This window comes from Struthio camelus, chromosome 7, assembly GCF_040807025.1.
Source record: "Struthio camelus isolate bStrCam1 chromosome 7, bStrCam1.hap1, whole genome shotgun sequence".
NCBI lineage: Eukaryota > Metazoa > Chordata > Aves > Struthioniformes > Struthionidae > Struthio > Struthio camelus.
The window spans coordinates 43,815,786-43,828,600 of record NC_090948.1 but is presented as its reverse complement, the minus strand read 5'-3'; the positions used below and the strand labels follow the sequence as shown (position 1 = coordinate 43,828,600).

At 53.4% G+C, this 12,815-nt stretch overlaps 1 protein-coding gene across 3 annotated transcripts in view; it reads right to left on the bottom strand.

Annotated features, from left to right (window-relative positions):
• ADAM8 (ADAM metallopeptidase domain 8) overlaps positions 1 to 12,815 on the bottom strand; it is a 23,983-nt gene continuing 11,168 nt past the window's right edge. For 2 of the 3 annotated variants that reach the window (XM_068951138.1, XM_068951140.1), the window contains 20 exons: positions 11,353 to 11,539; positions 10,754 to 10,819; positions 10,588 to 10,656; positions 9,653 to 9,822; positions 9,449 to 9,530; positions 8,418 to 8,566; positions 7,998 to 8,175; positions 6,297 to 6,386; positions 5,013 to 5,208; positions 4,579 to 4,678; positions 4,261 to 4,444; positions 4,055 to 4,132; positions 3,647 to 3,731; positions 3,342 to 3,456; positions 3,038 to 3,215; positions 2,852 to 2,908; positions 1,983 to 2,051; positions 1,446 to 1,496; positions 1,087 to 1,203; positions 1 to 908 (listed from right to left, as the gene is read on the bottom strand). In XM_068951138.1, coding sequence (XP_068807239.1) covers positions 858 to 908; positions 1,087 to 1,203; positions 1,446 to 1,496; positions 1,983 to 2,051; positions 2,852 to 2,908; positions 3,038 to 3,215; positions 3,342 to 3,456; positions 3,647 to 3,731; positions 4,055 to 4,132; positions 4,261 to 4,444; positions 4,579 to 4,678; positions 5,013 to 5,208; positions 6,297 to 6,386; positions 7,998 to 8,175; positions 8,418 to 8,566; positions 9,449 to 9,530; positions 9,653 to 9,822; positions 10,588 to 10,656; positions 10,754 to 10,819; positions 11,353 to 11,539 — 2,272 coding nt within the window. In that variant the 3' untranslated portion in view covers positions 1 to 857. The remainder of the gene's footprint in view (positions 909 to 1,086; positions 1,204 to 1,445; positions 1,497 to 1,982; positions 2,052 to 2,851; positions 2,909 to 3,037; positions 3,216 to 3,341; positions 3,457 to 3,646; positions 3,732 to 4,054; positions 4,133 to 4,260; positions 4,445 to 4,578; positions 4,679 to 5,012; positions 5,209 to 6,296; positions 6,387 to 7,997; positions 8,176 to 8,417; positions 8,567 to 9,448; positions 9,531 to 9,652; positions 9,823 to 10,587; positions 10,657 to 10,753; positions 10,820 to 11,352; positions 11,540 to 12,815) is intronic. The other variant, XM_068951139.1, reaches the window with a different exon arrangement.

The window sequence follows — 12,815 nt, the reverse complement described above, 5'->3', positions numbered from 1 at the left end:
TTACTTTCAGTCTTTATTTGTATAAAAGCCTTCAACTGGAATGATATCAAAATGGGGAGGACCAGTTTCACAACAAATGGCTCAAAATGGTCATGGGAAGGGTCATAAATTAATGGCTGCGGTGAAAAACCCTCCTAGGAACCCCCTTTCGGGAGATGAGTGAGTTAGCCGAGTTGTAATTTCAGAGCTGAATCCAAACCTGGCTTGGACCTGCCCCAGCCCCTTTGGCAAGACACACTGTGCAGCTGGCCCCAGTTGCAGTGCTGGGCTAATGTAGGAGGTGGCCCACAGGCCCTGTCCCCACAGCAGACACTGTCCCTGCTGTGGAGAGCTCTGAGCCTGGCCTGGTTTTGCACGGCAAAGCTGGCAGCTCTGCGCTGTGGCCCCAGCAGGGAAGGGCCATGAGGAGCAGGACACATTTACCCTTTGGGCCAAGCCCAAGCCACTAGGCTGGGTGCGGAGCCAGCGTGAGAGAGGCAGCAGCACCCAGGGTACAGGCAACTCCCTAGCAACTAAGACTCAGAGCACGATCAGGAGGGGTTTGGTGGAAAAGAGCAGTAAGAAAAGACTGGTCTTGTTTGGGGGTTTCCTGGAGGAGAGAGTGGTCTTGGCACTGTCCATGTTCCTGGTCTCTCCCTATGATTGTAAGCCCCCAGCTCATGACTCTTTCTGGTCAAACTATAAAGCTACAAAGTCTGTTAAGGCACAACTCAAATATCTGTAAACACTGATGGCCTCAAGGGAGGGTCCAGCAAGTGATTCAAGTACCATTGAAGGAAGATGCAGACGCTCTTGCTGTCCCACCCAAAGTGCCGGAGCCAGCAACTCCTCCATTGCTGTGGCAGATGCAGCCCAGGTCATCTCCGAGCTGTGGGTGGCTTCAGGGCCACCTTTGGGGTGACACTCCTCTGAAACACAAACAGAGGTGTTGGCAGGGGAATGAGGGAGCCCTAGGCTTCACAGGCTCCCCTCATCCTTATAGCCAGCGCAGAGCTGAGGTGGGGACAGGAGTGACTCAAGGTGATGGCTGAGCCACTCATGCCCAGCACGCTCTGGAGCTGCAGGAAAGGCCATAGTGCAGTTCACCTGGGGCATGGTGGGGTCTGAACGCGGCTGGGATGACAAGGTTGCGGGCTTGGCAGGAGGGACGGGAGGCGCTGGCGGCAATGGCGCTTCTGCTGCGGTGCAGCGGGGCCGGGCAAGCTGGCAAACAAACAAATGGCAGGACAAGACACGGTGACACAGGCTCCTTCCCAAGATAGATTTCCCCCTTCTTGTCCCTCTCCCCAGCCCTGCCATACTGCCCTGGCCATGCCCCAGTCTTGGCCTGACTCCCTGAGGCTGTAACCCAGCAGCTCGGCTGCGCCAGGAGCTACCCTGCTTCCCAGGCACCGTCCCCAATCCTCTCCTCGGCACCAAACCGATTGATGGGAACTGCGTCCTACCTCCTTTCTCTTCAGTGCTGGGAGAGGCTTGCTAGGTGGATTCGGCTTCACCTGGTGGAAGGAAAGGAGCAAACTGATTGCCTTGTTTGAGTGATGCAGATCAGGGACAGGAAAGCAAACCCGGCTTTGGGACAGAGGAAAGACCACCCCCCCCCCACCATGGAAGAGGGCAAGATGACACTGCCCACATGGCTTCTCAAGGCAGCCTCACCATCCTCAGCAAGACCATGCTGTGCAGGGGGCAGATGTGTCCTGAGCTGCAGTTTGGGTTCCACCTCCAAAGCAGAGATGGGTTCCCTGCGGTGGGTTAAGGAGATTGGGAGGGGAGAGGATCCCTCCCCTCCCCCCCCCCCCCCACCCCAGGGACCCAACTGGCTGCAGGGGATTAGGTAGATGGTTGGTTTCTTGCTGGATAGATCTGTGATGACACCCCCCCCACCCCCCCACCCCCGCCACAGCCTTGGCTTTGGCCAGCAGGGCAGAAGAGTGGGGTTTTCATGTCCTCCCACTTCCCAAAAATCCCACATTTGCAGTTACCTCTCCAGGAGCCAGAAGAGGCTTTGCAGAGGCTGGGGGCAGAGGTGGTAAACAGAGCATTGCGGCACCCTAGAGCAAAGGAGAATCAAAGAGTTGCTGTCTTGACTTGAAGGAGAGAGGGAGGCCAGTGGCCACAGAAATACCTGGAGAGCTTTTGTCCGTGGCTACCACAGTCACAGGCACTGACAACTGACAGCAAGCCAGGAATAGGCTTGACAGGCTGATTTCTGTGGTAGTTTTACCCAGGGACCTCTGCTGCTGTATAGCACGCCAAGACAATGCCATTCAACACCTTCATCAGCAATATAGAGGATCACACAAACACACCCCAATGCATCGGGGGGGGGGAGGGGGGAGGGCGTGTTACAAAACAAGGAAAGGTGCTGACAGCAAATGGCAGAGCCATGGGCCAGAGAGCTCAGGACACCAGGCAGCAGAAACCTCCCCCCCCCCTCCAACCCCGGTGTCCAGTAAGAAGAGGTGGCCAGTACTGCCCTGGGGCAACCCAGCCTCTGGCTCAGGGTAGGAAGGGCCAGGTGACAATGGAAACATGGCAAACCATGTCCCGAGCTGTGCAAGATGGATATGGAGACCCTGGCAAGGCCCCACGGAGGCTGCCAAGCTGGTCAGGGCCTGACCCACGAGGAGATGGGAGAGATCTGGGCTTTTCCGGTCTGGCCACGAGGAAGCCAGGAGGTCTGCGAGAAGACCCCTGTCTGCAGGAAGGACAGACTACCCCCACATAAAGAAACACGCCTTAGCGGCAGAGCTGAGACAGGCACCAGCCTCCCACTAGCACTTGGCTGGTTCAAGCTTGGCTAAGAGTAACTTTTGGATGCACCGGGTACTATGCAGGGATGGGTGGTTACCTGCGAAGGCCGGCCAGGAGAGGCTGGAGACATCATCTGAGTGACTGGCACAGGATGCTACAGGGTCAGCAAAAACAAGGATGAGACCTTGCATTCCCTAAGGCACCATGAAGGTGCGCTCTCTCTCGTGCCACTTGCTGCAGGCTGCCTGTGGCACAGCCACCCAGGTCCGCTCTGCTCTCCTACCTCTGGGGCTGGGCGGCTGGGCCTAATGGATTGGGCACCCTGCAGGGCAGACGTTGTGCTGAGCAGGCTGGGGCTGCCAATGTCATGCTGGGACAACTCATTGTGCATGGGCCGCTTCCTGCCACCTTCCTGGAAGAGTGGGTTGGTGAGGCCACGGGCAGGACTGGTGGAGATTCGCCTGCAATGCAAAAGGCCAACATGGGATCAGTAGCTTTGCCCAGCCTCAGGCATGGCCCATAGAGCCCCCATGGCGAAAGCCCCCTATCATCTACCTCAGAAAGGCAGACGGAGTCTGGAGACTTACCCTTTCTGGAAGTACCTCTTCCCACCGCCTCTGACAAGCACGAAGCCTCCACCAAGCAGGATGCCGGTGACTGCCAACACAGCCAGCACAGCTGCCACGACCAGGCTGCTGCTCCCTATAAAGACCCAGCAGGCATGAGAACAGGCACCCCCAGTGCTGAGCACACACCGCGCTGGGACAACGAGGTGCCTGTGGGCACCTAGGGCAATGGACTGACCTCCACCCCTAAGCTCTTGCCCACCTCCCAGTCCCACCATGTGCACCAGGAAGCTTTGCCTGCTGGCTATGCATGTGGGGTGCCATACCTGTGGTGATCTCTGAAATCTTCTGCTCACAGTATGGTGCTGCCCATCCTGGTTCACAGTGACACTCCCGCTTGTGATTGCAAACCTGAGATCAGAGAGGGCAAAGTCAGAGCACACGTGCAAACCGCCTGCGTGTGCCGTAGAAGCTGGGGCGGCTGTCCGAGCTTTATGCCTTCTTTTGAAGACAATGACTGCTGCGAGCTGTGGCTGCAGGGAGCAGGGAGGCATGACCCATGAAATGACACAGCCCAGACCCACTCACACTCCTACCACCAAGCACAAGTGACCTGCATCAGCCCCAAATTCAGCTGGGTGTCTCCTACCCTCACACTACATTCATCCAGGGAAGAGTGGCTGGATACTCACAAACAGGAGTGATACAGGAGCATTTTAGAGGGCTGAGCATACCCCATGGTTGTTGCATTTTGCAGAGCAGTTCTTGTTGCCATAGACCAGGACGTTCTGGCAGCGTCCAGCATAGCAGACCTGGAAGAAGGCAGAGGGCTCTAAGAGCAGAGCAAGCCGCCTCCCGGGGACAGGTCCCCCACCATTGGGTACCACATCCAGCCAGGGTGTTTTTCCAGCTGCTCCAGCAGGCCAGGCTGCACACTCACCATTTCCTCCCCGCACTTGGTGCCTGTGGGCACCAGCCTGTGGTCGGCCACCATCCCACTGGCATCGTTATCTGTGATAGCTGCTTTGCATTTGAAGCGGCCAAATGAGAGGGAGTATGAGCCTCCGCCGATGACAGGGCTGGTGTTCTCACTCAGACACAGCAGCGTGCCGCACTTTACATCCCTGCGAGAAGAGGCAGAAGCAGCTGTTAATGCAGGGAGCACCAGCCACCAGCCCAGGCTCTCATCTGGAGCACAAGAGAGGCAGCAAGGGCTGGAGACCTTGCTCCAGCCCCCCAGGGCCATCACCAGACTTACTTGGGGCTGCAGGGCCTCTTCCCCGACTCAGTGAGGCAGTGGAGGTACATGTTTTGCTCACTGTTGTGCTTAAAGCAGATGTCAGGAGCCACCTGGGCTGCTACAGGACACAGAACAAAGGATCATGCAGAGCCACAGCCTGCGGCAAGCCAGCAACAGCCAGTGCAAAACCACACGGCTCAGCATCAACATGAGAGCAGAAGACACCTTCCACCCCTGGTCTCAAGATCTGCTTGACCCCACAGCCACTCTCCCAGCCAGGGCCACCTTCCCAAAGTGGGCAGACAGCAGCCCTAACATCTCCATTAGTTACGTGAGAGCCAGCCAGCCATGGGATCGGCCTGCAGTGGAGAAATCAGCTCTGGGCATGACTGCCCCTCTCCCTGTGCATGGGGCAATGAGGGTAGGCAGTGGGAGGGTGCATCGTGCATTACCTGCTCCCCAGAGCACACGGCACTGCTCGCCGTGTGAAGGGCAGGCCCCGTTGTAGCAGTAACCGTTCCCGTTCTGGCACGGGATGCCGTTCTCCTGGAAGACATCTTCTGGGCACTCAGGGCTGAGGCCAGTACAATGCTCAGGCAGGTCACAGCCGTTCTTGCTGGCCCGGCACAGCATGCCAGCAGCCTTCACCTGCACAAAAACCAGGAAGTCAGTGCCACCTCAACTCTGCACCACATTCCAGCCCGATTCAGCCTGCACCTGGGTCTGCCTTGAGTGCAAATCATCCTCCAGCACCCCCAGAGAGGATGATTCGGGCATGGCAGCTGGTGGCGAAACCAGATGAAAGCCTTCGCACAAAAACATTTGCTATTGACTGAGCTACTGCACAGGATGGAGATGCCTCCAGGCCTCAGACAAGCTGTCCTTGTGTTTAGGGACCTCCCTGCTCAAAACACCTTGTGCTTTACGTTCAGTCTGGATTTGCCCTTGTTCCTCTTACAGCCTTGTCCGGTCAAGTCAAAGCATTTCCCACATCTGTGCTTAGAAACTAATGCACATATCTCTTAACTTCCTCTTTTACAAGTGAAACAGAACAAGCAGGTAGGTGTCCCAGACCAAAAGTGAGTCATCCATAGCTTTTCTGAACACGTCCCCATTTTCCAACTTCTTTTACCCTGCTCCAGACCAAACAGAGTTGAGGTATCTGGACTCCAGGATGCCAGAAACAGAAGCTACCTCATCTGCTGCTGCACAGTAACGGCCACCCAGAATGGTGACTGTCAGTGTAGCAAGAGCATCAAAAGGAAGAGTGACGTTCCCCCAAAACGGGTGGGTGCTTTTGGCCTTGGACAAGATGCTGGTGGTGGAGAGGGGAAGCTCCATCCTTGGGTATTTTCACGCCTCAGCTGGAGAAAGCAACAGCCCCACTGATCTGGTGTTGGCAATGGTTGATCCCTTCTCATCAGCGCTTCTGTGATGTTCTAACTAACTACCATATTTTCTCTCTTGCATCTCTACCTGATCAGATTACAAAATAGCATTTCTGCACTGGATCACAAACTGGTTACAAGCCCAGGGAAAGAGATGATTTTGCAGATGACACACCAGCTGGAGAGCAGCATGGTCTTCTGCAGCTCTCCAGGGCTCATGAGGTCCTTCAGGCTCTCCATCAGGCTATGGATACGCATTGCCTCTATCAGGGAGCTCCAGGCAGGACCTGTCAGCTCCCTTTTCCTTGCCAAACTCATCCCCTTTCCCACAACGGGAGCCAGAGATACCTTGCAGTCCTGGCAGCATGCTCCACGGGCACACTCGGCTCCCTCTCTCAGCTGGCAAGTGGTGGCATTGCAGCAGCGATCGGTGCACTCCTGCAAGGCAGGAAGGGACAGGGACCAGCAACTGTTAGCACTGTCTGGGCTCGGTGCAGCTCTCCCACCCTTCCATGGGCCGCTCACATGGACAGCAAATAGCTTAAATTTCACACTGTTGGGCAATGAAACTGGGGCTGCTCAGTCAGGCATTGAACTCTGAGTTCAATGGCCCTTCAGCACTAGATGGGAACAAGTCCCTGGAGGAATCAGCCATGACTACAGAAGTAAGATCTAATGGCTGTTTGGTTTTGGTATGGGAATCACCCAAGAGCCTGTTTCCAAGGAAACCTCATTAAAACAGACCTGTTCTTGAGACGAAACCAAAAAGGACCTGTTTTGGTTCTGTTTTTGAGACAACAGAGCCAGGCAGTCTGCAAAGGTGCTGCAGAAAGAGGAACTGCATGTGGATCAGGCCTTCTGTAGCCACAAGACTAACAAGTATTGACCTTGCTTTAGCTGCAAGCTCCTGAGAGAAAACCCCATTGCCACAAATCCATGCTGCAGGGAGAGCAGGAAGAATCTCCTGAAAGAGGAAGTGACTGAAACCATCTTGCAGCTCTCCTGAAAGTCCCTTTCCTTCTTCATTTTTCAGGGGGACCCATCATCTGATAGAGATGGCAGTGTGGAAGCTGTGGGCATGAAATGGCTCCAGATTGAACCACGGGGCAAAGACACAGCATCTTCCCAGTCCCTAACTCAGCAGTGTTGTATCACTGACACTCTGGGGGACCCTGCACTATATCAGGGACGAGAATACTGTGTGTCCATGTTGCTGTCACCTTTTCATTTGGGAAATGAAGAGGTGCAAATTGCAGCTCTTCCTCTGGGACACGTTTGGGTGATGGAGGGGAAAGGGCTCTCTATTTTACTTCTTTCTAATGTACACTTTCAAATGCAAACATGGCCATGCCAGACTCCAGGTGTAAACTGTTCCTGCAGCCTCTTTAACCCATTTATGAACATCAAAATGAAGGACTACACAGGATTTTCAGAAGAAGTAGGTTTTGGGGGTAAACAGGCCCCATGGGCCCTGGTCTTTGGAAACACCTTTTGGAAATCTCCAAGAAGGGAAAAAACATGAGGTGTTCTGTGCCTAGCCGCATTGGGAGAGAAACAGCTTCCCTCATTCAGACCCCCCCAGAGCAGAGCTGTAACTGAGGGATTTATCCCAGAGAAATCACCTGGCAGTTCGTCTCAACTCTTCCTCTCACCATGCAATGATGGGCCTCAGGTTTGGTGCTTCTAGTGGTGAGGAAAAGCTGAGCATGGCTTTTGAAAGAATGGCATGCCATGATGACCCCCTTCCTGGGATCACCTTTTGTCAGAGGATATGCTGGGGGATGTCTTCCCAGCTATAGTCTTCCTAGAAACTCCCCTACTAAAATCACAGCCAGCTACACGCAGCCAGCACATCTCAAAGTTATCAAATATCTTCCACAAGACATCTTTTGGTAGGACCATAAGGAAGAACTATTCCTCAGGTCTTGCAGTTCCCTATGTACAGAGAAAATGCTTGCACAAGCCTCATTGAGTCTGAATGATAGGGTTTAGGGTTCCTGTCCCTGCTGCACTCCTTTGTTTCCAACCTCTCAATAAGAGTGACTGTACCTCCGGCGTGCCGCAGTCGCACTGCTCTCCTCGCTCTACAAACTGGTTCCCACACACAGGCCCGCCATACAGCTCATCGGCCTTGGGGACATTCAGCAAGCAGCTGGTCCTGGGGTCTCCAAGGAACTGCCACATGTCGTGTTCACTGCAGCTGCTGAAGAGCTTGGGGTAAACCAAGCTTGGGGGAAGAAAAATAGGTGGTCACAAGCAGAGATAAGAGCCGTAGGGCCTTTGCAGTCATCATCCCAGAGAGCAACTGGAGAAACCCTCTCCAGATCCAAGTGTTGATTATTGAAGTGGTGAATGTTGACCTCGCCCCAAATGTGTCAAGAACTTCGCCCCAGGTCCTACTGGGACAGTGCAGGGAAATACTTAGAGAAATTCACTACCCAGGGATATTCCCCTTTCTCCTTCACTCACCCAACACTTGCTGCCATAACACATCCTCCATCACTTTTGGGGACAGGACAGCGGCAGCTAGCAATGTCTTCATCATGAGACATCCCCAGGTTGTGCCCCATCTCGTGAGCCATGGTGGATGCAGCACCAATAGGATTCACACTGTGGTCCTGTGGAACAAGAAGTGAATGAGATTCAAATGCCTCCTTTCCATAGCATCTCTGAGAGGCCCATTGCTGCTTTTTAAAATTCGGTGCCAGGACTTGCTGCTGTCTGTAATTCATCCCCTAACGCTACCATGCTAGTATAAATGAGGATGGAAGCTGGGCCTGGTCCCACAGTCTCTGAAGACCTCCAGGCTGGGCTTTCAGGGGTGTAAGTCAACACACATATATATATATATGTGTGTGTGTGTGTGTGTGTGTGTGTGTGTGTGTGTGTGTATATGTATATGCATTTATATGCATATACATATATAGTGGCTACCCTGAAATTAAGCTTTTGTGGTGGTTCTGGACAGCCACAGGTCCTCCAGCCAACAGCTTATGTCCTAGCAAAGGATGCCATCCCTGGGGAGCGATGGAGCTGCTGAGCAGCACAGTCAGGATGCCTGAAGAGCGATTGCAAATCATTTCCCAACCATCTGAAAGGCAATGGGAAGATCCCCATGTCTATGGATTATCTTTGGGAGGCGCGCCTTATGGCTCAGGTATATCACAGGCCTGCACATTGCAGGTGCCCAGTTGTGTTTCCACAACCACCCTTTCCCCAAGGCCATGACAACACATCTCTCAGACTCAGTCTCTCAAGGTTCAGAGATGCCAGGGGCAGGATTTAGGTCTTCTGAGCCAGCCCTAAGACTGTGGATGAAGAAAGCTGGAGACAAGTGGAGGTGAGACCTGCCTTGGAAAAAAAGAAAAAAAAAAAAAGCAGGGAATGCAGATCTGCAGATTTGTTAGGCAGAGCCCAGTACCTCTGACCACACATTTGCCCCTGCCTGATCATGGGATCACTGCTGCCATCATGGAGCATGGCCCGGCAGTGCGACCTACCTGGTTGACACCGCCTGAGTCCCTGGTGCACATCGCAAGCTTCTTCGCGAGGCCTACAGTTGTGCCATGGAAGTCTATGCCCCTGTGGGAAGCAGATATGCCCATGAACGCATGACCCACATGCCAACAGGGGCAAGAGGAAGAAAAGGCGCTTGGGTGCCCAGGGACCGTGAGGGTGGACCAAGTCCTGTCTGATCCCCTTACGTGATCAGCTGGGCATTGTCATGCTTCTTCTTCTTCAGCAGTTCTGTCTCACGCCAATGGAGGAAGTTGTCCAGAGTCACTTCTGGGTTGGGACTCACAGTGATTTTGTCCTTGTTGTTCCACACCTCCAAGCCGATCAAAGCCACACGCAGGTGAAGAGGCTGATAAAGCTGAGATGGGAGACGCCCCAGAGAGAGCACTTGGATTTAAGCTGCACAGCAGAGGAAAGGTCCCATCTGCCCCGGGGAGCTGATTCAAGCCCAAGCTCACCTAGTCGTGCAATACCAGTCTGACACCCTAGGGCCCTGCCACAAAACAACAGGAGCATGGGTGACCAAGCAGAGAGGGTTTACCCAGGAGTGCCCTCTCCTGCTGGCAATGGCCCCCTGGGGCAGCTGGTGCTGTCCTTCCTCTGCTGCCACAGTGACTGCAGGGGCAGTTCCCATGCTGCCTATAGGACAGCAAGGCTAAAGCAATGAGAGCAGAAAGCTCAGTCATTCACTTGCAGAGACCTCGCTTGTGCTGGCACGCACTCCAGCTCACAGGTTGTGATGGGGGGCTTGCTGCCCAGTGGTTACAAGAAGAATTTTCTCCCTGTTCCCTTATGAAGATGCTTAACAGAGAGCTCAGAGGCAGCCTTCACTTGCCCTTGAGGACCCATTGGAGACCCGACTTCCTTTTAATATCTGCTTTGCACACTTTGTTGGCCAATGGATTTGGTCATCATCTGGTAGCCCACCTAATGAGCTTGACATTCGCTCCAGCTCCACTCTTTAACCTGCTCTACTCTCTCCTCTTCTCTCCACTGCCACATTCACGGACTATGTTTTTCACTTCCACAGCAGGAAGCCTTCCCCTGGAGGGATCAGGAACCTTGCTGACACTGTGGCGTCTGTGCGCATACAAGGAGGGCAGATCAGGCCCCCTGAACTCACCTTGTCAACGTGGTTCACAATTTCCTTCATGCGATTCTGCACCATGCGCAAGTCCTTGTACTTCCGGAACTGTGGGAAGGAAATTGAGAGATTTCCAGGTTGCCATCCACCTTCCTGCCACAGTGGAAGAGAATGAAAACACAAGAATCGGCTCACCCTCCCTTACCTCCTCATTGTCGACAACCAAGACCAGCTCCACATACCGAGGCCCTTTGTGTAATGGAGCTGATTTCTGAAAAGGAAGAGGAAAATGAATGCAAAGAGGAGCTCTGCAGCTCACCATTCCATGGATTTGTTGGATCCTGGGGCATCTTCTTATCTTATTCAGGGTTAGTAGCTCTCCTAGCTCTGTTTTCTGATGTTATTTTGCTGGGTCTTTCAGCAAAATGTTGTATCTTCCAACATACAAAGGAGATCCCTCAGCCTGCTACTGCTGCAGGCACTAGAGAGGTTCTGCAGGTGTCAGCGGCTTACGGGGAGCACCTACACGGGGTGGCACAGGGCAGGGGAAGGGTCATGGGGTAGAAAACTGTTCCTGCTGATGGTACAGGATCTGAGGACTTGTTCACACCTGAAGCAAGGCCAGTGAGCCTGGTAGGAACCTGTGTTTGGGCACCCGATCAGCAACACTTGGGTGGGGAGAAGGGAGCATCATCAAGAGATGCAGTACGGCCCAATTCCTCTCCCAGACTTTCACAGGCAAGTGCCAGGATCTTGGCTCTTGCAAACTCAATTACAGCAAAGAGGAGCAATGCAGTGCCTAACCCAGCGATGGAGCTTCATGGCTGCAGCAATTTTTGGTTCGTGGTCATATTCCAGGGTGGCACCAGACTCTTGGCAGGTGCCGCGCTTCATCCTCAGGTGGGCTGCTCTGTACACTGCGTGCCATCCGGCCTCATCCTCAGCCAGGGGCTCCAGCACATAGGCAGTCTCATTCACTCGGAAAAATCCACTGCCAAAAAACGAGGGTAGACATCAGGTCAGGTAGGGGTTACACACACAGCCTCGAAGAGAGAAATACCTCACATGATGCTGCTCTGAGCACGGACCGGCAGGACATGTATGAACACTGCATGCACCTCTGGGAGTACCTCTGCTACAAAACATTGCTGCCAAATCCCAGCTAGGAAACTATCATCTATTGCTTTTCCTACCCATTCACGGTTCCTGTAGGCAGGATGGCACAGGATGAGGTATAGGCCACGACAGTCAGGTCCTTCTGGCCTTGTGCATTAGTTACATTCAGTAGAAAGCCCTAAGCAGCCCTTGGGTGGTCCATTAAGCCCCATGCAGCTGTACAGAGGTAGCAGGTGCAGGAGCACAAGGTAAAGCCAGGGACTGGATACCTCAGGCCTCTTTCCCTGCAACCTTGCCCGGCCCCCAAGGGCAGAGCAAGGAGATGCTGCAGAACAGAGCCATTCTTGGACTTGCCAGGAGTCAAGGAGCAATAGGAAACATGTTCATAGCATTCACTTTTGGAGGCTGTGGAACTACAGGCTAGACAAACAGACAGTTAGGGGGTTGGAAACCGGCTGAGCTACCGGGCTGTCATGAGAGTGATCCATGGCTCAGCATCCGTGGACGCTAGCAAGGTTCAGTACTTCGGGCAGGAGAAACCTGATGAGGTGCAGCAAGGAGACATGCTCAATCCTGCTGGGTCATGTTTAACATGGTATTTCTACTGATCAGCTCTGATCTTCAAGATGCTTCCCATAAGGCATTGCAAACTGAAAGACTTTATTTTAAAATCTGCAATATCAGCCATCACAAGTCCAATAAATTGCCCTCGCAGCCTGTAAAGTCAAGATATGTCAGCTACATTATTGTGAAAATATGCAGGCATAGTTTGTTGTGTCTTTCTGAATCTGCATTACACCCGCATGCCTACACATCCCATGTCCTCTGTGTGTATCACCTGGCCCCACTGTACATGTCTCCTGTCCTGCCATTGCACATCTTGTCCTCCTACGACACATGCATAGCATATATGCCATGTGTGTACATGCTGTGCTGAGCCAGGGTCTCTGCAGAGACTACAACCCACACGTTCAAAATGAGGAAATAGCTGCCACAAAGCCGCAGCCTGACAAGTGGTGTTTGCAGGACATCATTGCTTCTAAACTCCTCCCTTACTTCAGGCACTACCTGCCTTTCTGCCATCTTTTCTGAGAGAGGGACTTGCCTCTTTTCTGGTTACTAGACATGATGTCTTGTAATTTTTGGCTGTC